The 27,685-nt window shown below is 41.2% G+C and overlaps 1 protein-coding gene across 1 annotated transcript; it reads right to left on the reverse strand.

The window, feature by feature from the left end:
* Nucleotides 1-1,755: 1,755 nt before the first annotated feature.
* dtd1 (D-aminoacyl-tRNA deacylase 1) lies at nucleotides 1,756-26,599 on the reverse strand. The gene is made up of 6 exons (XM_061089296.1): nucleotides 26,528-26,599; nucleotides 26,118-26,208; nucleotides 25,071-25,306; nucleotides 15,998-16,095; nucleotides 8,672-8,827; nucleotides 1,756-3,629 (listed from the first exon to the last, which is right to left on the reverse strand). Exons 1-5 carry the CDS (start codon nucleotides 26,568-26,570, stop codon nucleotides 8,672-8,674), a joined length of 624 nt encoding a protein of 207 aa, XP_060945279.1. The 5' UTR covers nucleotides 26,571-26,599; the 3' UTR covers nucleotides 1,756-3,629.
* Nucleotides 26,600-27,685: the final 1,086 nt, after the last annotated feature.

A 27,685-nucleotide genomic window follows, 5' to 3' on the forward strand; every position in this document is an offset into this window, starting at 1 on the left:
AATTCCAGGGTTCTCTGGATGATTAGAACAGACTAGCACGAGCTGTCACATATTGTAAGAGACCTGACCTGATACTCTGGTCCAACAACATGCACTTTGGAGAATTGACAGTACACTGGGAGGATAATGTTGATGAAGAGAATGAGATGAAAAATCTGAGCTACACAACTGAAGAATTGTCCCTAACATCCGCTGGTGCTCACTTACATCAGATAACATCACCTGGCGGTGGGCATCAATTAGTGCCGTAGAACTTACAAGGGATATTCTCCATATTGTTCTATGTTCAATTTTTTTTATCAGGCATCTAATCTGTAACATCTACAGGTTAGACGTACTGTGGAATGTTCTCGTTACTAAAGGGCAGTTTGATCAAATGGATTCATTTGACTCGTACCTGCTTGAACGTACCACTTACCGCATGTGTGTGTTCCCAAAACATATGGACCCTGTGTGTCTTCCATTCCTGATGATTTGACTGAAACTAAACTTAAGGATAATGACAAATACTTCATGTTGGCCAAGTGGGTTTCTTGATTGTCGGGCCTGAGGTTTCATATAAATAGCACTGGAAACTTTCCAGCAAGCATGGAAAAAGTGGTCAGGGCTCTAAGCAACTGGTTTCATTATGCTTTTATTTAACCCCTTGCAGTATGAGGCTAAGGCAGACCAAAGAAATGCAGGAGATGTGACTGAGAGCTGCACTTCTTATTTCAGAGAAAATAATCCAAGTTTATGTGTCCAAATAACTTCTGTTTATTTTTTAGCATCACCTATTGAAAGCAAAAACCTCAGTGGAAAAGCCACACGTGACTGGAGGCCTTAAAGCTGCCGTGGAACCAGGCTCATACAACTTGCAAAGCAAGCACGGACTGGGCAAAGAGTTACTAAACAAGATGAATTCCCAACCTCTCAGAGGCACACAAAAGAAAAAAAGTGAGGGGAAGGAGCAGAGAGGAAGGAGGAGAGGGGGGGGGGGGGGCAACAAATTAAATCCAGTTAAATTGTTTTTCCATAGCCAGTGGGCTTGGCAAAGGACTTGCATACACACACAAGATGTAAGATAAGTAGTTGAGAAGAAGACCAGAAACAACGGGGCTTCAGATGTATGAGAATGCCTGGAATTTAACCCACTTTCCCATGTCCGACTTACACCGCGCCCACTCCCACTGCCCTGCCCTGCCCTGCAGCACAGGGTGTCCCACAAAGACACACAAACCACCATATTGGTTTGACATTCACAGGTGATTCCATAGATAGACTGACCCTGAACATCTGCCCCACACAACACTCCCTGTTCACACCCCATTACAGCTTTGATCTACTGCAGTGGTCTCAGACACATAAGACTCCCTGCTTTTGTAGTAAAACCTGCTTGGCATTAGGATCACAATGCTTTCACTGCAGAGTAGAGCTGTAGTTCTGTTAAAGAAGCTTTGTACTGAGGCTGGTTAGCAAGCAGACATATTTGGGTCATGTCATCTCTCCCAGAGAGATAGTCCAGGCTGCAGCAGCTCCTCTCACTTTCCTTCTGCTCTTCACAACCTGGAGAAACATCAGATCAGCACCAGTGGAGAGAGAGAGGGGGTATGGTAGGCTAGGAATAGCTTGCACTAGAAAAAAAAAAGTTGGGACAGTGAGACGATCCAGGTGGTGATGCTGAAATGAGAAACAAGGACAAGCATCTTTGCTTTTCGCATCACACCAAACCAGCAGAACAAGCAGTGGAAAACCACAAATGAAACATAAGCCAGGTTTTGTCTATTGATGTCTTTATAAAATAAAAAAAGGTACATTCAGATCTGTCGAGTGACAGCAGGACAGCATAACTAGCACAAACATTACAGTAGTAAACACTGGATGATGTGTTTGTGTGTCTGCCCAGTCACACTGAATGTTAAGCACGGCTGGCTCCTCTCCACAGGTAGAATCAAGTGATCGAAACAAACTCACTCACAGTCACTCAGTTGCTTGACCTGACCCTGTCCCTCCCTGCAGTCAAAACCATAATTTCCTGAGTGGTGACACACAGATAACATTAACTGAAATCCCAATTAGTGATTTGTAGTATAGCTTTTGCAGTCAACAATTAATAATGTATGGCCTATATATATTTTTATTCTATAAGGGGATGAAAAAAATTCTCATTTAGCTTTTGGTTTTCTGGATGTGCAGGGTTGACTGACAGCTGAGCCAGTGTACAAACAACCCCGGTAAACAAATTTGGCCTAGTTACTGTCTTCAACAAGCGAGGACACACCCGATAGTGTCTAACTTATCTGATGCTGATGTCTGCTGTTAGTTTGTAAGCTATTTGGCCATCTTACTAGCCTGCAAATTAATTTTAGCAGTGCACTGTCCTGGCGATTAACTAACTAAGCAAGGTAAGGTAAACCAAAAAGACATGTGCCCATGCTTGAAGGACGAGAAGGAGACATTAGTAAGAAAGCTAATGTGGGTTGGTGTTGCAAGCTTTTTGCATGTTGTGCTGTGTCTAACCATAGTCTGTATATAAAGATTGAAGACATGACCGCTACCCAAAAAGTGAAGCCAAAGTTCCTCGATCGCCCCCTGGTGGCTGGCTGCAGTATAGGTCATTACCCCTGCCTCCTCCATGTTAGTGATGGGAGTACATGTCAAATACAATTTTCCGTAAGATGGTTTCTGTCATTTTAAGCAATTAAGTTAAAAACTTTTTATCTGTTCTTTAATGCTACAATAGCGGGGTCTAACATGTTGTGATTGGTTGAGCGTGTGTATAGGCAGGACTTCAATACCGCAACTCCACCTGGCTTCAGATGACGCCATCGGCATTAGAGCGCAATGTTCATATCCAGGATATTATGGCTTCTAGTGGTACCAAGAGAAGACATTGTCCATTTATATATACAGTCTATGTGTCTACCAATAAAACATTTGTCCTGTTTAGCCACAGATGTTTCTCTCAAAAGACAGAACACAGCATGTAGTTTACAGAGCCAACATGTGCAGGAGCCGTTTCCGTTGGACCTTAAAACATTGTCTGTTAATACAGGTACAATAACCTTTTAAAATTGATTTTACACATGAAGCTATGCCAGTCAATCCTTTAATCAATATGGCAAGGCTGTTACATTATCACTGTCCTAATGACCTTTTGACGTACTCTAAGCCAAGGACTTGGAGCCGAGCTATGCTTCAGGGTCAGTGACATATCCCTAAGAAGAGATTAGTTGGGGACAGCCGGCTGAGAGTGAGACAAGTAGGAAGAGTCTGAGGAGAAAGATGGACAGAGAAAGACAGATAGACAAAGAAATGTGGACTGAAAAGCAGAAGGAAAGAGACAGAAGGAGAGCACAGAAAGCTGTTGAGGTCTGTTCCATCCCATATCAACCATGTTCTCTCCCTATGAACCCTTGTTCTATCTCTCACATCCTCTTTGTTCCTGTGTTTACACCTAGCCGGCCTTATCTGATCCCCAAGACGAGAGACCAAGGACACAAGCGAGGGGACGATGTTCTGTTACAGGTCAAAAGAATTCTGCTGATTTCCAAAGCGGAAGCAGGACGGTCCACAATCAGGTGTAAGTCACTGAGGATTAAGGCCATCCTGTGGAAACTGGGTTCACCGTCATGTCCCCGGTACGATAACTGCAATGAGAGAAAACAGAAGAGTCATTTTGGTCTCTGGCTCTTGATTTTCGTGTTATTAATCAATAATATCTTGGACAAATTACTTTTCTGAATGGCAGCCACAATTTACTCCATATAGTTGAACAGAAATACAAACATATCATTTAGCTGATAGAAAATATATAGAATATATAGAATAAACCAGTTGACAGTAGCAACTGTAAGTAAGGGGTAATATTTGAAAATAAATGCATGGCTCAGGAAGTGTTCACTTTTTTATACTGAAACAGTATGATGTCATATGATGTCATAAGATGACATCATATGATTATAAATGATTGGTTGACCTGAAATAGCTGAAGATAATGTCTTAAAAAACGGCATGTGTGATCTATGCATATTATTTCCTGACATCATGACTTCTACATGATTTTACTTATTTAACATCATATGACAGGAACTAATTGTGTGTTCAATACATGCTTGAGATTGTGATTTACTGAAATATGATAGAACATCTATTTCAGCTCAAAAAGTATTTGAAGTGGAGATCCACTCCCAAGTAATATTACCACCAAGTTTTTTGCAAATCCAACAATGTTCTGTCCCAAACATACACAAGGCAGTGAAAACGACCCCGTTTGCCCGGCTCTTCCTGTGCACACGGTAATAAAGCTTCAGGAATTATGTTTTTTCAAAAGGAACACCCTCTCACTTTAAAGCGGTGAGACTTTAATGGACTGTTGGGCCACTTGAGGGCAATGCTATCAGCACTTGAATCTACATAGTAGTATATAACCCTTAAGGAAGTTTTCAGGGCCAAAACATGATTTCAAAAAAACAAATGGCTATTTACACATTAAGTGGATCATCAGATTCAAGCAACATTTTTATAGCTTGGATTGAGTTTTTGAATAATGTTAACTTAGGTTGATTATTTCCTTTGCTTATATTTTTCTGTTTATGTGAGCAATAGTGTTAGCCACAAAATAATGAGCTGACTCATGTCCTCCATGCCGCTGAGGGACACTGCAGAGGTTGCTCTCGTCAGGTTCATCCTTCATATTAACAGTCATTAGATGCAATTCTAAAAATGAAAAATGTAGATTAGTGCAGCTTCAAAGAAACACTGCCCTTATACTGACCCCCATCTGGGTCCGAAATTCTGAGACTCCACTGCAGATAATCTGCTCTATTTCTCCAGAGCAGATCATCTGATGTTGAATAGTTACCTGAATCATACAATTTGTATGGTTTTCAGATTAAGGACAGACGAGCTGATCACTTTAACCCCCATATTAACATTAGATGTCAGGTGAATTAAAAGGCACAACGCTGTGTAAGAAGCCATATAGAAATTGTAAAATAAAGTTACATCTACTGTCTAAATCAATCCCTGACAGGTCTGGAATAGGTGGTAGACTTGCAAACAATTAAAAAGGATTTTTCAATGTGGGGTGAAAATTGCTGACAGCAGAGACCTTCTTGTAAACTGTCAAAATTAGAACAGTGCAGACGGGAAGGAAGGAAGACCAGGAGAGATAATGGAGGAGTCGAGTGTCACAAATTACTAATTCAGAGGAAAAGCGCAAACTGCTCATGTTTAAGTCATGCCAAGCAAACCACAGGAACACAAATTCCCTTTTTAAAATATGCAGTGACAAAGCCAAGCAAGCAGGCCCCATGTCTGACATCTCTCTAACATCCAAATTCCCCTCGTCCACCTCTCCTCCCAACACAGCGCATACGTTTCCAGGAGTGCTGCGTGTGCACTCCCCTGCTGCACACCCCCAGATGAAAAACTACACAAGTCTCCTGACTTATCAGACATTTTCGTTCGGCTTCTCCTTCTTTCTCATTTCCTCCCTCTTTCTCCCATCTTACCCTTTGCTCTGGCTCTCTGTCAGACAGAGACATCTTACATAACCAGGTCCAGAAGCTTCCATGTCTTGGGGCACATATTTACCCAACATGCACTAGGGGATTACATCGCAGGGCCCCCTGCTGTAAGAGAGTTTGGGATAGGACTACAGGCTTACAAGGGCCTACATGGGAAAGTGTGTGTGTGTGTATCGTTAGAGAACAGACAAGGCTGTACATAAGAAAACAAAAATGGTAATGGTATCATACGTATTTCTATGTAACCGACTACATATCTGTGAGAAGAGAGGAGCAGAAAGCGTGGCTTTGCAGTTCCAGTGCCAGTTTGACGGCGTGTCCGCTTACGTGCGTGTCTGTGAGAGAGTTCACACAGGGAGACGAGCTGTGCCACAGGAGCAGCAGCAGCAGCAGCAGCAGCAGCAGCAGCAGCAGCAGCAGCAGCAGCAGCAGCAGCAGCAGCAGCAGCAGCAGCAGCCTCAGCAGGGAGAGCAGAAGGGACACGGAGGGAGCTGACTCAATGCCTCCCCGTCTCTATTCTCCCAGAACGCCACTCTTTTTGCACTAGTAAACAAATACTGAAGGCAAATAAGAGCAACCTTAAACCCCTCCTCCTCCTCCTCCTCTTCCAATCCCCTTCCTCATCCCCGCAATGTGAGCCACAGAATGAGAAACAAACCAGTCTGTCTCTCATGAGCATTGCCGTATTTCACCGCAATGTCAACAATTACAAAGAGAGCAGGCTCAGTCAGGAAAAGAAGATGTGGAAAACAGAGATGGTGAGGGGACGGTAGCTGCCTATCACTGTAAATTGCACTGCAACAATGCAACAGTGTAATAAATGGGATATACATATTTTTGGGAGCAACTGTATTTGTTGATAGTGCAAAGGAAAATAAAAGAACTGCAATCTCTTGCAAAGAGTCACAGCTGTAAACTATCTGAACATTGTCTCTCAACTGCTCAGGGTTATACAGGATTATTTGAAATACATTATGCTATGACTATTTACATATATAAATGGTGGTTAGAAGTAAATCAAGAACAGTAGATACTGTATAAAGTTATGGAAAAGCCATTTTAATACGTAGTATCTGTAGAATCATTAGCTTTATTTATCTTATACAGGCCTCTGGGCTTTAAAACACAGATCTTAATCAGTTTTAAAATGTTATTCATTTAAAAACATGACAAGACTCCAAGATAGTGATAGAGTCACGTGATATTTAGCACTTGGTACACAGGAAGGACCAGTGGAAAATTTCACGAAATATTAAACTTACCATTATTTTGGGCATGTTATTCAATTTATGTATGCTCACGTGTGGTATAGAAGGCATTATGCAGGGTATTGTTCAAACAGTAATTGAAAATGTATTCATCTTTAGTCCTGAAAAGTGAGTGATCTCACTTGAGAAAATGTCCACTATTTTGCTCACTTTTTTAAGGCTGCACTAGTCAATATTTTTATATTAACAATCAAAGTAATTATTATTTGCAATGTAAAAGGTGTTGCTCTTAGTGATGATCCCCCATTAACATCCTGACTCTCCATTTCTACTTAGCTCTAGAAAGAGAATGCCCCTGCTTTGGCTTTGACTCGGTTCATTTTCATTGCTCTCATCAGGCTCATTTCTAGCAGGCAGCTGTTCTTTGCTTTGATACACCACCTGTATTTTAAGTAACCAGCACCAAACAACAGACGGATAATGTTAGCAACTTGTTGGTGAAAGTTAAGGAGCATTTGGCAGATAAAGAGCCACATATATCCTTCAGCAGGTGGTGGAGAGAAACAGTGTGAATATAGTACATATGGTCAATAGGGGGACAGACACAGTACAAAGGAATGACATCACTCTGTGTCTACTAGATGTATACATGCAAATGTTAAAAAACACATTAGTTGCAGCTCCTTGATAAGGTAACAATATGACGATGTAATTTTTTTATCTTGTCACACTGACAAAGGGCGAAAGATCAATTAATGCAGCTTTGAATACTGCTAACCTGAACTTTATTGATATGTTACTTTATATCAAAAGAAGGAAATATCAAAAAGAAAGCAATACATTTATTACAGCTTGCTAAAAATGTATATATTTTATTTCTTGTCTTCAGTGTTACAGAACTCCAACTTGAGCTGTGCTGCAAGAGCAACAGATATAAGGTCTCACCTGTAGAGACTGCTACTGTTACTTCTATGGGAAAGTGTCTTGAGACAATATTCAGACCCAAGTGAGAGAACATTACATTTCCAATAAAATGTACATCATGAAGAGCCAGTCTGAAAGTATATCGTTTTCTCTCAGTGAAGCAGAAATGCTGAAACAATTCAAACATTCCTCTAGCTTTCCTTACAAATCATCCAACATAATTAATAACTCATTAATCTCAACATTAAGTTCTCAGGAATATTAATTCATGACAAACTCTATCCGTTTTGTTGCCAACAAACAATGCGATCTTTCTATCCTAGAAAAATTACACAATTAACTAATCAATGGTGACCTCTTGCAGTGCATTACACTTTAATTTATCCTAATTTAAATTATTTTAAGATACTGCATTCATGAGTAATCAAATTTGAACATACACAGAAAAACATAATTTTTACAATACAAAATAAATTTGCTTGATTAGCTCAGTGCTGTCTTGTCATGAAATATCATTTCCTCTCCATTTTTCTTCTTTACTTACAAAAATGACATACTTTTACAATATGTATTTATATCTTTCTGTATGAAGTATATGAAAAGGATTTGAGAAGTTTATTACATGACTCACTGATATTTAAGATTTTTCACAATATTTCTAAGCCAATTTAGTTATTCTTTCACAGTCTTAATATCTTCTATTCCTTATTACACTATTATGTGTGTGTGTGTGTGTTTTGGTTTCCTACTTTGGATTCTTACATGTCTGAGTATATATAGGTGCAAATGTGCTTGTATATATGCAGGTGACATATAATTATTGATAGTAACTGTTTTTTATAACAAATAAAGGTAAAGGTAAGACCGATTCAGTTTCTATTTGCTCTCTTTCAGAGAAACCTCAGGTTTACATAATTAAAGACACTTGTGATACTTTAGGGACCTGCAGTCTGGTGGAGTGTACAAATGTGTGCTGGAAGTGGCTGCATGTGTTTGTGTGTGTGTCCTTGTCTCCCTCAGCCTGCTCACCTAGGGCTCCCTCTCTGAGGACACGTCACCCTCTGCTCCACTACTGGCATTCGGGTCCTGTCGGGAACGTAGGGCGCTCTTGTCCCTGCCTGACTCTGAGGGGCCTTTGGAGCGCGTCTTCTCTTTCCTCTGCTGCTGCTTCTCCTGCTTTGACAGCTGAGGTAAACACAAAGAACAGGAAAGCTTGGGTCATAAATAAATTCTTTACATGTACATTATTATCATGTCAAAAGAGATGACGCACAGTTAGCAGTCATCTATGAGACACGTCATGAATAATAGATACAAAAGCTTCGATTCTTCCATAAAATTGCCCTTAACAATATTTATGTGCCTCCAGAGGGAGAAAAGGAGTTACTTCCCTCTTGCTTATTCACATACACATGCCTGAACTTGATGCATCCAGCTGTGGCATGAGCGGTGAGCTGATATTTAGATATATATATTCTGCTCATTAACATTGTAGCTCAACTAAAATAATAAATCTTTCTGATGCTTCATTTGAAATTTATGTCATATTTAACTATTTTCTGCCCTTTAGTATATCTTAACTGTGGAGAGTGGATAGAGCCATCACATATTATGTTTCTGCCACTATGGTGAAAATGAACATCTTAAATTCTACCTTTTCCTGCCAATGTGTGTAGTAGAATAGTTTCCCAATATATATGCGCCTGGTACCTATTTTCTCAATTTGCTTGTTTCTATTAGTAAAGTTTAGCCACAAACCCAAATCCTTACTTTTTTTGTTATATTTTGTGAAGAGATGTGTGTGTTTGTCTTTTTCTCTGGATGTCACAAACTTCCATGTAAATGGGTTTTAAAAGTGAACTCTCAATAGAACCTAAGAAAACGTTACCTTACAACAGTGGTTCTTAACCTGGGTTCGATCGAACCCCAGGGGTTCGGTGAGTCACTCTCAGGGGTTCGGCAGGGGTCAAAACAAACACAGTATAGCCCGGTTCACACTAGCAATGTCTGGCCGTTTTTGTCGGCCGTCAAAAAATTGGCTGCCCACAATTTGGTAACACACAATTTTTCTTCGCCGTGTCAGATTGCAAACATTTTGTTGCTTAGTAAAAATGTGTTACACAAAATAAATTCAGGCTACTCGTATTACTCGTGACGTCACGCTCCGCAGTGATAAAGCTTGTTGCAGCTGATCACGCCACATTGCTTATCTTTGATATCTGTGCTGCTTGGTGCGCTCAGTAGTCGACTTGTGGCTGTTGTGATTGTACGTCATTCAGCAGAGCCAGCTTCAACAGCAACTCTTCAGAACAACAACGCTCTCAACGTTTTGGTGTCACCAAATCGTACCATACCTTATTGCCCTTGAGATACTCACACTGTTTGTTACAACGTATTTGTGAGAGCAATCCTTTTCGATAGTAGACATGAAAATTAAGAAAAGGAACAGACTTTGTTGCAAAAATGATATGAAAGTGGCACTTGCCAAGGCATTCCTGAACTTGTATCTGAAAGGCAACAGCAAAAGTCACATTGATTTGCAGTAAATAGTCATTGAGTTATGTTTTTGTTGGTTTTTATGGTTGGTTTTGTTCTTTGAACACATTGATTTTGTGTGAAACTGATGCATGGTTCATTTTGTGCACTAACAAATTATATACCTATGTTTTGAAGAAATCATATTTCATTGTTCCAATTACGAAGGGTTCGGGGAATGCACTGATGAAGCTTGCAGGGTTCAGTACCTCCAATAAGGTTAAGAACCACTGCATTACAATCTTAAATTGTTGCCTGTTTCATCTTGACTATTTAATGTTGTAGAAAAATATTTAAGACTTTTCAAGGGGTTTGTTGCGTGAGACTCTCACACTTCTGTCTGAACCGGAGCTGAGTTTGAGAGAGTACAACGACCAACTCCAACCTGACAGTCATTCTGTTTTAATGTCGACACCAAACCACAGCCTGATATGTTTAATGTTAGCTGAAGCACATAAGATGGTGTATGTCACGCAGTTGTTGTTACCATGGTTACAGCTTTTACTGTTTACCCTGATTACACATGTGCACCTTGTAAAGCACTTGAAAAGGTGCACATGGGTTGTGAAAAGGCATTGTTTTTTATACTGTAAGCTCACATGCAAAAGTCTGCCTCTGTGAACAAACCTAGCTGAACCCAAACTTAAATTTCTCTCCGCGCCCTGTCCACCATCTAATCTAGCTTAGGTCCACTATCCACACTTTGACTCGTGTGCCAGTCTGCGTTTTCTTTCCCTCGTTAAATATATTAAAACCCTCCTCAATCTGTGGCTGCTCAGCACAAACACACTGCATCATGACTTGCACATCATGATCTTTGCAGTGTGTTCAGCTTTCACCCAAAGGTCCCAACATGCATGAGAATGAGAACACGTCAGCACCACAGAGAAACACACCACATCTGACCAGACTTCGTGAATACACAGCCACTTCCAATCTCTGCTCATTTGGAGCTATTCCGGGTCGTCATATGATCACTTCAATGACTCTCTTGTTGTGACTGCATGCAGTGCCTCTCACACGCTCCAAAATAGCCCTTCACAATGCCACTCAGGGCCGATAGTCACTACTCCCATCAAACCCGCTCCTCCTCCTTTTCTCATTGTATTCTTCACGGCTCATGAAACACCACAACAGTAATGAAGAAGTGGGTATGCTGCCCGTCATCCAAAATAGGCCTGTAAACACAGGTGCTAAAACTTTTATGGCTGCTAAGGAAATATTTATGAACTGAATGTCATGTTAAAAATCCAAAGCACTGCATAAGACATAACATTATTCAAAGAGCACAAAAAAATTCTTTGTTATTCCCACTTGAACCCATTAACATGCTGTTGTATCTGTTGCACAGAAAACACAAACGTTCAACATCTGAACACATAATGGACACAGGAGAAAACAAACTCCAGTCTTTCTTTGCCACGATGCAATCATCACTAGAAACTCTTAAACCCAAACTCTGATTTACGACCTAATCAAATCTTGACCTAACATGGTCAAACATTACATAATTTCTGTGTGTGTTTGGTTTCAGCCCAGATCGCAAAAAAGAAAATGCACAAACAGTCAGGTGAACAAACAGAAAAATGCAGATGAGTATCCACAGAGAGCACATCCAAACTGAATGGGTTTCATTCCTCTGGATAACACCATTGTCTGCCTGCTGCTTGACCCTGCAGTGGACCAAATCCCTGATTCATGGAAAGAAAGGAACAGTGTCTCTTGGCCGTTGCTTCATCCCCCCCCTGTGCCAAGCTTTGCCTATTGGCTGGCCTTTTATCCCTCATGTTCAGCCTTGGCTTTGGCTGCTCCGTCCCCACAGCAAAACATCCCAAATAGACAAGATTAAAATTCTGAGGACTGCTTAATATCCCTCACTTTTGGCAAGCGAGCCAAGCCCCGAAAAGGGAGAGCAGCCAAAGCCGGACCGACGCCAAAGCAAAAGGAAGTTGGCTGGGTTCGACGGACATATCAAGAATTGATTCAGAAAGATGGATGTATGAACTTTTTTCAAATAGCTGGAATAAGTGGCTGAGAGACTCGCCCCTGTTACTGAGAAGGACAGTTTCACATTAGTTACCTTATTATCTGTACTTTCACTGCTACTGAAAGCCATAACTGGTGTTTTTTACAGAGAGATATCTATGGCTGCAACTAACCATTATTGTGGTTTGGTTTTATTTACAACCCAATAAACACAACACGGTCTCGCAAATATATATTCAATCGCCACAATGAACCTCACTAAAGACACAGATGTCCGATGAATGCGGCGGTTCCCAAACTTGAGGCACAGAGTCATTACAGGGGTAAAAACAGAGCTTAAACAATATAAATCACTGCAGCTTTTTATATTAATTGCTGGAATGGAGCCACCATTAATGTTATTGGTTCAATCAGTGATTTTTGCACTATGGTAAGTCAAAATGTCTGCTACCAGGGCCTTGTTATATTAATTGATTCAGAGCAAGAAACATTGTGTTAGGTTTGATCTGGAGAGAATTAATAACAGTTAGGCTCATAAGCAATTTACTTTTTATACCCAAAACATGAAAAATATGTTTTTCACTTAAGATTTCACAGCTACTGTGAATCCATGATAATAAAAAGTAGGAATGACTTAAAATCAGTGTGGACGATATGTGGATTTTATTCTTTTAAAAAAAAAAAAAAAAATGTATTACTTTATTTTCATTGTAAAATGTTATGTTATTATAATATTTTGTCTGGGTATGGTGATCAAAACCAATAGAATACCAATATTTCTACTGGTACAATCAATGATACATTCTTTGTACAGTGAGGTGAAGTCTACTGACAATTTACATTTTTATTTGGTTCCTTCAAACCATTAGCATTGCCATTAGTCCCAGCTTTATGTTAATAATCACTTGAAGACTTAAGCATGATAACAAGCTAATCTTCCATATCTTTATTCAAGAGCATGGTGTTTCAGTTTGAGAGCAGACGTGATTTCACGTTCATATTTTGTGATGCTTTCGCTCAAAACCATGAGCTTGCACTCAAATAGTCCCTGTTTGTGATAAGATTTGCTCTGCTTGTGCTCAAACTGTGCGCTTGTACTTGAACTTCAGCTCTCTTCTTATACTCACGCTTGCGCCTGTGCGCACTTGATTTCTCCCCTGCTCTGGTATTTTTTTCCTTCTGTTCTTAAGTAACTTCTTTGAGAGTTACTCTCAAAGGAGTAAAGCTAATGAATCCACAACAAGGGTGAGACAATTTCATTTGTCTTTTCCACATCTGGATGTCTATTGGTTGAGGAATTTTGACAGACAAAATCCAAACGCAGTAGAAAACTAGAATTACCGCACCACGGTTGTATACCTCTGCCTTATCTTTGAGTCAAAGAGACAACTGGTAAAAAGATAAGGTAACTGTGACCTTGACATTTGACCTCCAGGCACCAAAATCAATCAGTTCATCTTTGAGTCCAAGTGACTGTTTGTACCAAACTTGATGACATTCCCTAAGGCATTCTCAGACGGACTGACGAGTGGACGAACAGAAGGACGAAAAGTACAGACCGACAGACAACCCGAAAACATAATGCCTCCAGCTAGTGGCTGTCACCGGAGCAGAGGCATAAAAACCAAAAGCAGAGGAGAAATCCAAGAGCAGACATTTTACACAGGCACAGAAACAGTGTGAGTGCGAAGAGAAGACCTGGAGCTGAAGCGCAGGAAATCTGAATGCAAGCGCAGTTTGAGCTCTCAAATTGAAACACTACACTCTTGAATAAAGGGGGAAATAACATGTTAGAATTAACACATTGAGTATGGCCACTTGTTAGGTATCATTGTGCCAAAGTGCAGCCTCACAGAGCCACAAGCATGTGTCAAGTGTCTTGTTTGCTCATTCAGTCCAAAATGAGACATAGAAGTTCTAAAACATTAACATAATGAAGAGCTGGTCTGAAAGTGTGTTCTCTTTCCTAATGAAGCAGAAAGATGTAAAAAAAAACCATCCCTGTATCATGAACTGTTCAACAAAATCATCAAACATAATCATTATCTTGTTATTTTCAATGAAAAGTTCATTCCTGACAATCACATTAATCTTATATTCACAAATCTGATCAGACACTTGATTTGAACTTCACTTTCCTAATGTTCCTCAAGAGGCTGACTTCTGGGAATAAGTTGGCTGTTATACTTAAAAACCCGGAGGTTTGATTCTCCCTGTTAATCATAAGTTGTCAGAACCTAAGACGCCATATTAAGGTGATCTGCCAATCACAGAACCTTTTCACCTTTTCCCTAAAGGAATGGAGCACGTGGAGACCCGTCGAGCTGTCGAGCACCTTTCGGCATTTACTGCAGATGATTTATTAAACTTCGTTTCATTTTTCCATTTGAACAGGGGTTGGACCCTTGATGTATGAGATGCACAGTGCAGTATATCACAGTGAAGAGAGAACAGGAAGAGCTTGCAGAGAGCAGGTCTCCTCCCTAAGGGACAGGTATGACAGAGGGTGAAATTAAAGTGGCCACAACAAGCTCCACAGAGCCTCCTCATGTAGGCCTTTGCCAATCATCTGTAGCACTCCACACAGCACTCGTGCACACAAACACATGCACATGCACATGCATTGGCACCCACACCATGGTACACTTGACTAACGCAACTGGGAGGATGGCAGTGTTGCCACGGGGTTGACTGAGCGAGGACACAGTGAATCAGTCCCGCTCCACAAGGCTATGGAAGAGGTGACAATGGCAGACGTTGATCTTGGCAAGGACGTGATTGTTGCTCACTGGGTGTTCTAAGTTCTTTTTTGTCTGAATATCCAAATATAACTGAAGTAATTCACCATCCTTATTTAGCTTGAGGTGGTTTAATGCTTTTTCTATAGTGTACAACCAGGAGACAGCATGCGCTCCTGCTAAGTATTACTTTGACAGTACAGAGTACCACCGTCCACAGTTGGAGAGAAATTAATAACCTTTTCATTTTCAACCCAAACACCTTAAGCTTAATAAAGTGAAATGTGTTCAGGGAAATTCACAGATGTACACTAACCAAATGCAGAACTGTCCAATACATCATCACATAATAATAGCCTATCTTATACCATCACAAATACATCAGTATTGATTAATTGACTGATGTCAGGATGTAATTAAAGGCAGCAGTGAGACGTGAAGGATGTATTTCAAAAGAGAAATTAGAGATCATTGTGTCGTCATTATTCTTGAGCCAGCAAAGCAAGAAAGTAGAAGCTTATCTATAGCCACTTTAAAATGTAATGTTATGTCGGGGCTTAATTTTCCAACAATAAAATGCAATTCTTATTAAAAAGGTGTTTGGTGCTGTGTGTTTGTGTTAGATTTTTAAACTTTTAAATATCAGTACTGGCCTCAAAGATGGAAAATAAATATAAATTGTAAAACAGACATATTTGGACAATCCATGTTGCAGGTGACTGCACTCAACCGAAAAGCAGATATCACCATCTAGTGGTTCAAAATAGAAATAATACGACTGCTCTTAAAAGAGGAATGACTTTTTGTGCACGTTTTAAAGTTGTTTTTCTTTTAGTGCAGTTGCAGAATAAATGAAAACCAAAAACTTATTTCAAATATTGGCTTTAAAATCTGTCATTAAAAGGTACCTTTAAAAAAAACCTAATGAAAAGTTCTATTTCCTAGTTTTTTTCTCTGAGGTTTAAACCACACCAGGCAACTGAGCCATCTCAATAACTCAGTGACTTATGGTGAAAAGACCAAAGAAAGAGCTTGACTTTCAGTTAGGATTTTTTTACCTATCAAACAACTTAAAACTTCTCCTTTATCAACCTACCAGTTTGGCGTCCTTGGGACCAGCAGGTGAATTCAGTTCAATGGTAACAGGTCCATCATTTTGTATGTTGACCTGCATGTAGGCTCCAAACTGCCCGTCTAGAAACACAAAATTAAAAACAAACCACACACAAAGAGAATTAACAAGTCATAAAGAATGAGCAGAGAAAATCAACACTGAACGAGATCACATAAAGCCATGTTTCATACTATATATAAGTATCACTGTCACAGTTTAGTAGAGATAAGCATAACCTAAATTGTGCCGAACCTGAAATTAACAAGCAGTAAAAGGCAGAGCATTTATTGGCTGACGATGCTTCATGAAGACGTAGGATAACATGGAGTCTGGAGACATTGGGGACAAAAGATGAAGGTTCTTTACGAGGAGAGGTTTCAACTTTAATATTCTCTTTTCCTTCACTGGCTCCACAAGAATAATGACAACATCAGCACAATGAAGGCACGGGCCGCAGCGGAAAACTGCTGCATAATCACATTTCTCTTCTGGTGGGGTGCGGGACTAATTAGGAAACCTTATGCCACCCTTGCTGGGACACGGCGTTCGCCACACCTGCTCCCCAGTGGGCTGACCCAGTTCACTGTCACCGCCATTGCATCAAAGCACAGATAATCCACCCCTCCCTACCCCTTAACTGCCATAACGCCACACTGAGGTGGGACCAGAGAAAATTAAATAGCAGGGGGAAAAGGGCTCTGGTCCAAACTTATAAGTGAGTGGTAATGGTGACCCTCAACATTTAACTTTTAATTAGCTGTGAACATCCCAGAGTCTTGTCACTGTGTTGTCCTGACTGCAACCTCCTGGGACTCGGCACTAACGCTTTTTGTTACACTTTTCACAAAGACTCTTTAAGTTCTTACTGTTTTTAACATGACGATATAAACTATTGCTGTCAATGATTTCATATATATGTACACTCACACACACACACATATATATATATATATACATGTATGTATGTACGCATGTGTGTGTCTGTACGTGATGGTATATGTGTACAGGAAGGCATTTTTAGTGAATATAGTCTTTTTCCATATCTGTTTTAGATAATTTGATCTTCCACTGTTTTATTTAGGTCTTATTTTCGAAGTTGTTTTTTTTTTAAATTTTACGTGTTTTGAAAAATGCTTTACAAATCAAATTCATATTTTTATTATAATTATTATAATTGTCCTGGTCAGGATTTTCTATCATAATCTGCCAATCACTTTGATTGTCTTTTATTAATGATAATAAGTCAGTCTATTTAATAGCATTTTTACTTGATCACAACATCAATAATATACAGATCAAATTAACAGATTATATCTGCATAAGAACATGAGACAAAGATCACTGACTGTGTTGCCACTCTTCATGTTCTCACCAGACTTAGCAGATATAAGTTGTTTTTCACAGTGAGGGTGGAGAGCACTAATGCACTGTGGCCTTTGTATCTGAACAGGCAAATATATGTAATGCAATTTTACTTATTTTGGCATTTACAATTAGAATATAAAAAACTCACTCACTGCACCGGGAGGAAAGCCCTCAGCCTGTGCTCCTCCCGCATCAGGAGCACAGCTGCCCGCTGTGACTCTTATTGTTCTATGGTCCTGTTCAGACCAGGTATTAACATCCGTCCTGAGACATCTGAGCACAAGTAGACAGGCTCAAGAACATTTTTGTTCGGGGAGATTTTAATTATGTTGTTTTTACACAGTCTGAGTTTACAGATGTGTCCAATGACTGAGTTTTTTGTGTGTGTGAATGTCTGTCTGTGTGTAGACAGAGAAAGACAGCAAGAAGAGTCAGGAGGGACTGAATGAATGAATGATTGCAGCTATGAAGAAAGTTTTATTAATTTAAGAAAAGTATTGATGGTAAATGGTAAATGGATTTGTATTTATATAGCGCTTTTCTAGTCTGATGAAGACCACTCAAAGCGCTTTACAGTACAGTTTCACATTCACCCATTCTCACACACATTCATACAGTGCATCTACTTGCAGCACTTTGTTATTCTATGGGGGGCTATTGAGGGTTCAGCATCTTAATCACCATTGATCACCACTATGCGGTGTAGTTCTTGAACGAATCGACATATTGACACTGAGAAGCTTAAAGCCAGAGACGTCAGCTGAGTGCGTGGTCTTTCATATGTGGCACCAGGACACATTTTTGTTCATGCAGTGAAAAGAATGATGCCACATGGGTCCCAGACCACATCCAGATGTGGTTTGAGGGATCAGATCTCAGAACTCACTGAGAATACATTGGGGTCAGACTTGAAGATAGTGCTGGACGAATGTTAATACCAGGTCTGAAGCGGGTCTATATGTGGTAAGAGATAGGGTTGTGAGTCAAATCTGTAAAAATGACAGACGACCTTCAGATTATTCCATCAGTGTATGACAATTTATGGAAGATATTCAGTTAATTCAAAATAAAAGAGGTAATCTACTTTTAAAACTGCATGGTATAAGGCAGGGGTCTTCAACGTTTTTCAGGCCAAGGACCCCCAAACAGGTAGAGAGATGGAGCAGGGACCCCCTACTATATAGCCTGGGTGCCAGACGAACTTAGCCCCGCCCACAACATTTGTTGTTCGGGAAGTTCGGTCTGGAGTCGCTCCGTTGGGGAGAAACTATGCTCGTACAGAAGCTGTACGGACCAATCAGATCGTCAGGGCGGGCTTTATACGATGATTGACAGATGATCTACAGTGACGTAATCAACCACGTCACCAGAGAGCGCTGCCTGCAGAGCTGAGACATATTTAGACATATATAGTGTTTATATCTATGAGCTGAGATGTGTCGATGCTGCCATCGAGTCTGTTTCAGAGACATCGACAGCGCATTCATTTTGAAAGAGGAACAGAGGAACGCGATCAAGGCATTTGTAGATCGAACAGATGTTTTTGCCGTCCTCCTACGGGATTCATAAAAAGTTTAATTTATCAGCTGGCCCCGATGCTGCAGCCACACAAGCAGTCATGTAAATAAAAAGAGAGTGGGAGGGGGGGGGCTACGCTCCTCAGCACATATGAGACAAAAAACACACAAGTTGGGACGCTGTTAATGTTGGAGCAACAAGGAAGTGAATGCTTGAAAAAAACGATTAGCTGCCGTTTCTCCTCGCTGATCTCCTGCAGAGCCATGACAGCGGAGCTCTGCAGCGCAGCTGGCGGATCAGCAGCTCCGTAGATTTCTGGTAGCGACGGATCTCTGTCAGAGCCTCGGTCCCGGGACCGGGAAGGTCCGGGTCCCGGTAGCGGTGAGGCTTCTTCACGCCGCCGGCGGCCGGGGCTCTCACGAGCAGCCCTGGTCACCGGCTGCTTCCTGGGGGCTTTGCCTCCGGTGGAGATACGAGCGGCATTTGCAGCATTTCCATTGATTTATTTATAGAGTGAACAAACTCGTGAAACAGACAACTGACAACAACTATGCGTCGCTTGACATACGTCACATACTACGTTGCTCTGATTGGTTGTAGGTCTATCCAATTGAGCGAAGAGGCATTTTGTTTCCTGGTTCCGTTGAAACACGCCCCATAATCACAGCCCAATGGAGCGGTCTCAGACTCATATTCTGACTAGAATAATGAGTATGACAACGTCAGGCTACCTACTATATACACTCCTGATCAAAATCTTAAGACCAGTTAAAAAATTGCATCAATTTGCATTTTGCACTGTTGAATCTTAGGAAGGTTCTAAATAGAGTTTCAAAATGAAAAAAGAAGAAATGGGAACAAGAGCCCAAAAGTTGTGAGCAGGCAATTTATTGAAAACAACAATTTAACTGAAGTAGGCTGTTCATCAGCTGATCAAAAGTTTAAGACCACAGCTCAAAAACAACCAAAAACCTCCTAAAACAGAAATTAAAGTGTCAAAAACTGACTCAGTAATGAGTAGCTCCACCATTATTGTTGATCACTTCAAAAATTCGTTTTGGCATGCTTGATGCAAGTGTTTCCAAAAGGCTAGTGCGAATGTTGCGCCAAGTGGTGAAGATGGCTTCACGAAGGGCATCCACTGTCTGGAACTGAAGTCCATTTTTGTAAACTTCCCTTGCCATCCATCCCCAAATGTTCTCAATTGGATTAAGATCAGGGGAACACGCAGGATGGTCCAAAAGAGTGATGTTATTCTCCTGGAAAAAAAGTCTTGGTCAGACGGGCATTGTGAATTGGAGCGTTGTCCTGCTGAAAAACCCAGTCGTTACCACACAGACGAGGGCCCTCAGTCATAAGGGATGCCCGCTGCAACATCTCCACATAGCCAGCTGCTGTTTGACGCCCCTGCACAACCTGGAGCTCCATTGTTCCATTGAAGGAAAAAGCACCCCAGATCATGATGGCGCCCCCTCCACTGTGCCGCGTAGAAAACATCTCAGGTGGCATCTCCTTGTCATGCCAGTAACGTTGGAAGCCATCAGGACCATTAAGGTTACATTTTTTCTTGTCAGAGAATAAAACTTTCTTCCACCTTTGAATGTCCCATCTTTGGTGCTCCCTTGCAAAGTCTAAACGGGCAATTTTGTGGCGTTAAAGGAGACGTGGCCTTTGAAGACGTTTCTTGTTTTTGAAGCCCTTCCTTCGCAGATGCCGTCTGATGGTTATTGGGCTGCAGTCAGCACCAGTAATGGCCTTAATTTAGGACGAGGATCGTCCCGTGTCTTGACGGACAGCCATTCGGATCCCCCGGCTCAGCGCCGGTGAGATTTTTTTTGGTCTACCACTTGATTTTTTTGTTCTATAACCCTGAGGATCTTTTAAGAAATGCAAAATGACTGTCTTACTGCGTCCAACCTCAGCAGCGATGGCACGTTGTGAGAGGCCTTGTTTATGCAGTTCAACAATCCTACCACTTTTTTGCCTTTGCCATCAAGAGATCTTCACAGTGTGATTACTTGACAGGAAATGACATGGAATCCAAATTTTTGCACAGATTTTGGCTTTTAAAGGCTGTGGTCTTAAACTTTTGATCAGCTGATGAACAGCCTATTTGAGTTAAATTGTTGTTTTCAATAAATTGCCTGCTCACAACTTTTGGTCTCTTGTTCCCATTTCTTCTTTTTGCATTTTGAAGCTCTACTTAGAACCTTCCTAAGATCCAACAGTGCAAAATGCAAATTCATGCAATTTTTTAACTGGTCTTAAGATTTTGATCAGGAGCGTATATTGTATAAAATTGTGCCATGTATAAACATCACTCCCCTGATATTGTGCATTCAATACTAAGCTCAGGGATTAAAGCAAAAAAAAATCATCTGACTGAAAAAAAAAATCGCCACTCACTTTGGGTCGTGGCTGCTTACCGCCTCGATATTTGAACTTCACGTGGTCCATTATCACTTACTAGTTTAAAGCTAGGGCATAAAACCAATATTTTTTTGAAAGACTTCACCATTCGTGTTAATGGGCTATAAATGACAAAACGTCTGCACAAGTTGTCAGAGCAAGCATTTATTTCCACAATGCTTTCAAGAACAATTATATGCCAACGCATGGATCTTTTTTTAAAATGCCGCGTCAACTTATCCATTCAAACATGAGAAAGACGCTAGGCATGGTTCACAAACAAAAGGTTAAAAAAATCACAGCTGATTGGTGAAGTTATTGCAAATCATATCAGTGTTACACCCCCCCCCCCCCTATTTTTTTTTCTCTTCGGATCTGCATCGATCTCATTTTTAAGGCCGATTTATAGTCGTTTTTTACACACGCACGCACGCACGCAGCTTCTACTGACTCGTTTTGGTTTATAGTTCCTAGAGATGAGCCGGATACTCGGCTGAAACGAGTATCCGGTACGGATAAAGCACTTTTGCCGAGTACGATTATTATACGAGTAATCGGAGTCATTATCTGTGCTCGGACTGAATGAAAATCCTCACACAGCGTCACAGCTCTCCTCCCGTCACACACGGCTCTGCTCACTCACTCACAGAACAGCTCTCTGTCTCTCAGTCACTCAGGTTCACTGCGCATCGGGACTGTCCCATAGGCTCAGTCAAGGAAGCAGAAATGATTCGTTCATTTCCCGACTGGGTCTTCGGGTACGAGTCTTTGGAAAATGTTTCACGAGACCTGCAATGGCTCAGTAGAGGAGCGCTGGAGATGCGAGGGACGTTCACTGTCTCCCGGAGAAATGAACACTCCGTGTTTCCAGCACAGAAAGACGCGAACCACATCCGTCCACAAGTCACAATGACTGGCCCCGTTATTTTCACTTTACATTCACACCTACTTTACAGTAAAGTAAACCTCTATTAAATACAGTACAACATGACAGTTTGTATGGTTTGAAATTGTCATTTATTATCACACTGGCATTTAATTATCACGGCAAACAATTACACTGCACTAAACTTTAAGTGTTAGTGTAAAGTGAAAATAACAAAACCAGTCTGTATGACTTGCGAACGAATACAATTCACGTCTTTCCACACCAAAAACACAGAGTGCTCATCTCTCCGGGAGACAGCGAACGTCCCTCGCATCTCACACACACACACACACACACACACACACACACACACACACACACACACACACACACACACACACACACACACACACACACACACACACACACACACACACAGACACACACACACACACACACACACACACACACACACACACACACACACACACACACACACACACCTGGTGTGGAAATACATTTAAAAAAAATAAAAATAAAAAAATCATAAAAAAATTTCAGTTGAACCAGCCCACTTCCGGGTTAAATCACACCCACTTCTGGGTTAGGCCCCGCCCACTCCGAGTACGGATACGGATACGGATAATTCATATGGTTAACAGATACAGATACAGATAATGCTGTACTCGCTCATCCCTAATAGTTCCCCTACAGTGGCGCGTGTTGCAACGCAATTCACCGCCAGACCACTAGCCGGAGTAATGTTTTTTGTTGAAGTCGGCTCTTCTTCGTGTGTGGCATACGTTTATATACATCGCCACGGCGGCTCCTCAGAGCCTTTTTCTGGCGAACAAATCCGCCGGTCAGTGACGGGTTATACTAGTGTTTATAGTTTCGGATCTTTTCTGCCAAGTGCTCTTCTATTTTGGTCTATATTCGTTCTTCTAAATCTTCCGTGGTTTCCGCAGTTTCCGGGTATAAAACCGGAAATGAGACTCCGGAAGGCCGATTTATACTCGGCTTTTTACGCCTTATGCGAGCGGAGTTGACGGAAATCCGTCATAGCGACGGAAAACTTGAATCCATGTAAGCTATTCAAATATTACACGTGTTCATATATTCATGTTTTTAATTTAAACATGTGCAAGGTACAGGCTGGCCATGCCACTGCCATTTATAAACATACAGTGGGTACGGAAAGTATTCAGACCCCTTTAAATTTTTCACTCTGTTTCATTGCAGCCATTTGCTAAAATCAAAAAAGTTCATTTTATTTCTCATCAATGTACACTCAGCAGCCCATCTTGACAGAAAAAAACAGAAATGTAGAATTTTTTGCATGGTCATAAGTATTCAGACCCTTTGCTCAGTATTGAGTAGAAGCCCCCTTTTGAGCTAGTACAGCCATGAGTCTTCTTGGGAATGATGCAACAAGTTTTTCACACCTGTATTTGGGGATTATCTGCCATTCTTCCTTGCAGATCCTCTCCAGTTCCTTCATGTTGGATGGTGAACGTTGGTGGACACCCACTTTCAGGCCTCTCCAGAGATGCTCAATTGGGTTTAGGTCAGGGCTCTGGCTGGGCCAGTCTGTTTAGGGTCATTGCCTTGTTGGAAGGTGAACCGGCCCAGTCTAAGGTCCAGAGCACTCTGGAAGAGGTTTTCTTCCAGGATATCTCTGTACTTGGCCGCATTCATCTTTCCTTCAATTGCAACCAGTCATCCTGTCCCTGCAGCTGAAAAACACCCCCATAGCATGATGCTGCCACCACCATGTTTCACTGTTGAGATTGTATTGGGCAGGTGATGAGCAGTGCCTGGTTTTCTCCACACATACCGCTTAGAATTAACGCCAACAAGTTCAATCTCGTCTCATCAGACCAGAGAATATTATTTCTCATAGTCTGGGAGTCCTTCATGTGTTTTTTGGCAAACTCTATGCAGGCTTTCATATATCTTGCACTGAGGAGAGGCTTCTGTAGGGCCACTCTGGCATAAAGCCCTTACTGGTGGAGGGCTGCAGTGATAGTTGACTGTGGAACTTTCTCCCATCTCCCTACTCCATCTCTGGAGCTCAGCCACAGTGATCTTTGGGTTCTTCTTTACCTCTCTCACCAAGGCTCTTCTCTCACGATTGCTCAGTTTGGCTGGACGGCCAGGTCTAGGAAGAGTTCTGGTCGTCCCAAACTTCTTCCATTTAAGGATTATGGAGGCCACTGTACTCTTAGGAACTTTGAATGCTGCAAAAAAATTATTTTGTAACCTTGGCCAGATCTGTGTCTTGACACAATTCTGTCTCTGAGCTCCTTGGGCAGTTCCTTCGACCTCATGATTCTCATTTGCTCTGACATGCACTGTGAGCTGTAAGGTCTTATATAGACAGGTGTGTGCCTTTCCTAATCAAGTCCAATCAGTTTAATTAAACACAGCTGGACTCCAATGAAGGAGTAGAACCATCTCAAGGAGGATCAGAAGAAATGGACAGCATGTGAGTTAAATATGAGTGTCACAGCAAAGGGTCTGAATACTTATGACCATGTGATAATTCAGTTTTTCTTTTTTAATAAATTTGCAAACATTTCTACATTTCTGTTTTTTTCTGTCAAGATGGGGTGCTGAGTGTTCATTGATGAGAAATAAAATGAACTTTTTTGATTTTAGCAAATTGCTGCAATGAAACAAAGAGTGAAATATTTTACTGTAAATCTTGCATACAACACTGAGCTATTAAAGTAATTCACAGATTCTTGTCTGATCAACCAAAGATTTAGCGACCCCCCTGCAGTACCTCCGCGGACCCCCTAGGGGTCTCGGACCCCCTGTTGAAGACCTCTGGTATAAGGTCAAACAGCAGCAGGAACGCATGGCTGAAGGACTGTAAAAGTATCTACTCACCCTTGATGAGCTCTGGCTTGTAGGTGCTCCTCATGTTCTCCAGGATGCTGTTGTAGAAGGGCTGGGCCAGCTCTGCAGGCATGGCTGAGTGGAAGTCTGGCTTGTTGCCCTTCAGTATACACTGCAGAGTGAACTGGCTCACACACAGCACCTCAAAGTCCCGGTCCATGACGCTATTGCGCCATGGTCGGCCGTTCTCATCTTCAAACAGCCGCAGGTTCAGGATCTTGCGTACTCTGACAACATGAGCAGAATGAGAGGAAGGAGTGTGAGCTGCAGTGAATCCTCCACTCTGTCTATTATGAGACATTAAGAACGACTCTGATCAATCTTATCAAAACTGTCAGGGAACTTGGGGCCCCAGTGGATTTGCAATGTACTGTTTACTTTAACTGCTGAACATACAGAAAGTGTAAATTTGTATATTATTTATATTGCCTTAAACAGTATTAACAATTAAGTTACCTTTATTGTTTGTCAAAGTTGTAATCATTTAATTCACTTGTGAATATTTATAATAAGGTCCTAAGCTGCTAATGATGAATATTGAATGGTTTTTAAATGCATTTTAAGTGGCATGTTGTACTTGTACTCAGTCTTCAGATTCAATAAATTTTCATTTGTGAAACGTGCATAAACTGTGTTATCCAACCCACTGTATATGAAATGTGCATTAATTTCAGTTTTTAATATTATTCCTGATGCATTATCATGGCTGCAGCAATGTTATGTTGTGTCCTGTTAATATTGAGTTAATTCTAACAATTTGATATACTAGTATATATGCTGTATGACAATGAATGGTCTTTATAGGTTTCCCTGTGCCATCTTAATTTGCAATCTAACTACAGGAGCCTTTAGAAATGAGTCAATTAGGGCTAATGTGTTTCCTTCTGCCATAGTGTGAAGAATAAATATAAAGTTGCATAACATGAGTACTGTGGATGAGTGAATGAAACTCCACAACTGGAACCTCCCTGCCACACTGGTACCACCCTTTGAACCCAGCAGTGATCCAGTCAGGGTGCTGGTCCCACACACACTCACATGTAGTCAGCATCCTTCTGGGTGTCCTCCACAGACACACCCAGCAGGACACAGAGTCCTCGGCCTATCGAGCTGACCTGCTCCTCTCCCACTGCAGGAAAACACACACAGAGGGAATGAAGAGCTGAATGGATGAATGACACGAAGCAGCAGTGAGACCACCTGACACACAGAGGACACTTGTTGGTGCAGTGATGGAGCCTGTTTCCTGTCTGGACTCTGGTCTCTCACAGACACTCCTGAGTCTGACTGTCTCTGTGGCCCACGTCTCACTTAGCTCGAGTGCTAATGCTAACGCCGCTAGCCGCAGCTGACGTGCAGCGCCAGCGGGCTTTCTTAATGAAAGCTGTTAGCCTCGGCTAACTAACATTAGCATGACACTTTCATGGAGCTGGAGAAAAGCATGTTACCTGTCACAGTCGCCTTGGTAACCCTCTGCACGATCGCTCTCATTGTTTTGCTGTTGGAGGAACACACGCGTGAACTACTTCCCAGCTGTCGCCATCTAGCGGCAGCAGCGCGCAGAACACTTCTTCTACTGGGACAGGCCTGTGATAGAAACTGACGGCGGAAATTAACCTCCTGCTTTTACTATGTTAAGCTCTACGTCATTTGTAAAACCTTTGATCTTTGATCTCACAGCCAGGGGCGGATCCAGGGGGACACTGGTCCCTGCTGAAATCTGACTGGCCCCTGCAATTTCCCTGTCCTGTCATTAGTTTTAATTTTCGAAGCTTATTCGATGAACACATTGTGCTTGAACTAGGAACAATTTTCAAGCTTTATTCAGTGATGTGTGTCTTCGCTCAAAGCTATAGAGCTATAACAGTTATCAAGGAATGACTTAAATGTGCATCTGACAGATTTAGCAGTTTTGATGGATGTTGCCAATCGTGGCCCCTCTATGGCCCCTGCTTTAGAAAAATCTTAGATCCTCCACTGCAGCTAAAGTAATTTTAGTGATCAAAGTTTCACACTGAACTGTAATTTATATATATACAATGTCTGGTTATACAGTATATTAAGGTAAAAAAGCAGTTACTTAGTAGCTCTAATTATCACATGCCTCACCTAGAGAATAATTGCTCTTTGCATGTTAATGCATGTCATGATAATTATAACATATAAAGCTTAATGTCTCTTTGAACTTGAATTTTTGCAGACAAACACAACGTTGGGTGGATTTTACTTCAGTAGTACTCTTTTCACCACAGAGACTTTATTATAGGATGTAGCTGTCATAGCAACAGTCACTGTGAATGTTAATAGGAAATGTGAATTGCAACATATTTGCAAAGTTGTGGATAACAGGGATTTACTGGGTGCCCACAGCAGTGCCCCATAAGACATAACTAACACTTTGAGTGTTCAGTTTTGTGGAGATTTCATTATTATTCTATAAAGACTCAATTCAGCTGTATATTTTGAGGCGGCATTTTGCTGTAGTGTTGAATTCTTGTATAATCAAAAGATTTTCCAATAAGTTTTGTCATAGATGACATGTCATGATATGAAACCACATTCATTATTTGGATTTTAACCATATTGCACACAGTCATAAATATCTT

The sequence above is a fragment of the Limanda limanda genome, chromosome 2, assembly GCF_963576545.1.
Source record: "Limanda limanda chromosome 2, fLimLim1.1, whole genome shotgun sequence".
Lineage (NCBI taxonomy): Eukaryota > Metazoa > Chordata > Actinopteri > Pleuronectiformes > Pleuronectidae > Limanda > Limanda limanda.

Bases quoted from the DNA above. Each gene is read 5' to 3' on its own strand.
- dtd1 (XM_061089296.1), bottom strand. From the start codon at position 26,570: ATGAGAGCGATCGTGCAGAGGGTTACCAAGGCGACTGTGACAG. The intron at 25,307-26,117 runs GTGAGTGTGTGT...TCATGTTGTCAG, and splicing joins CAGAAGGATGCTGACTACAT to AGTACGCAAGATCCTGAACC. The intron at 8,828-15,997 runs GTAGGTTGATAA...TGTTTACCTCAG, and splicing joins GTCCCAAGGACGCCAAACTG to CTGTCAAAGCAGGAGAAGCA.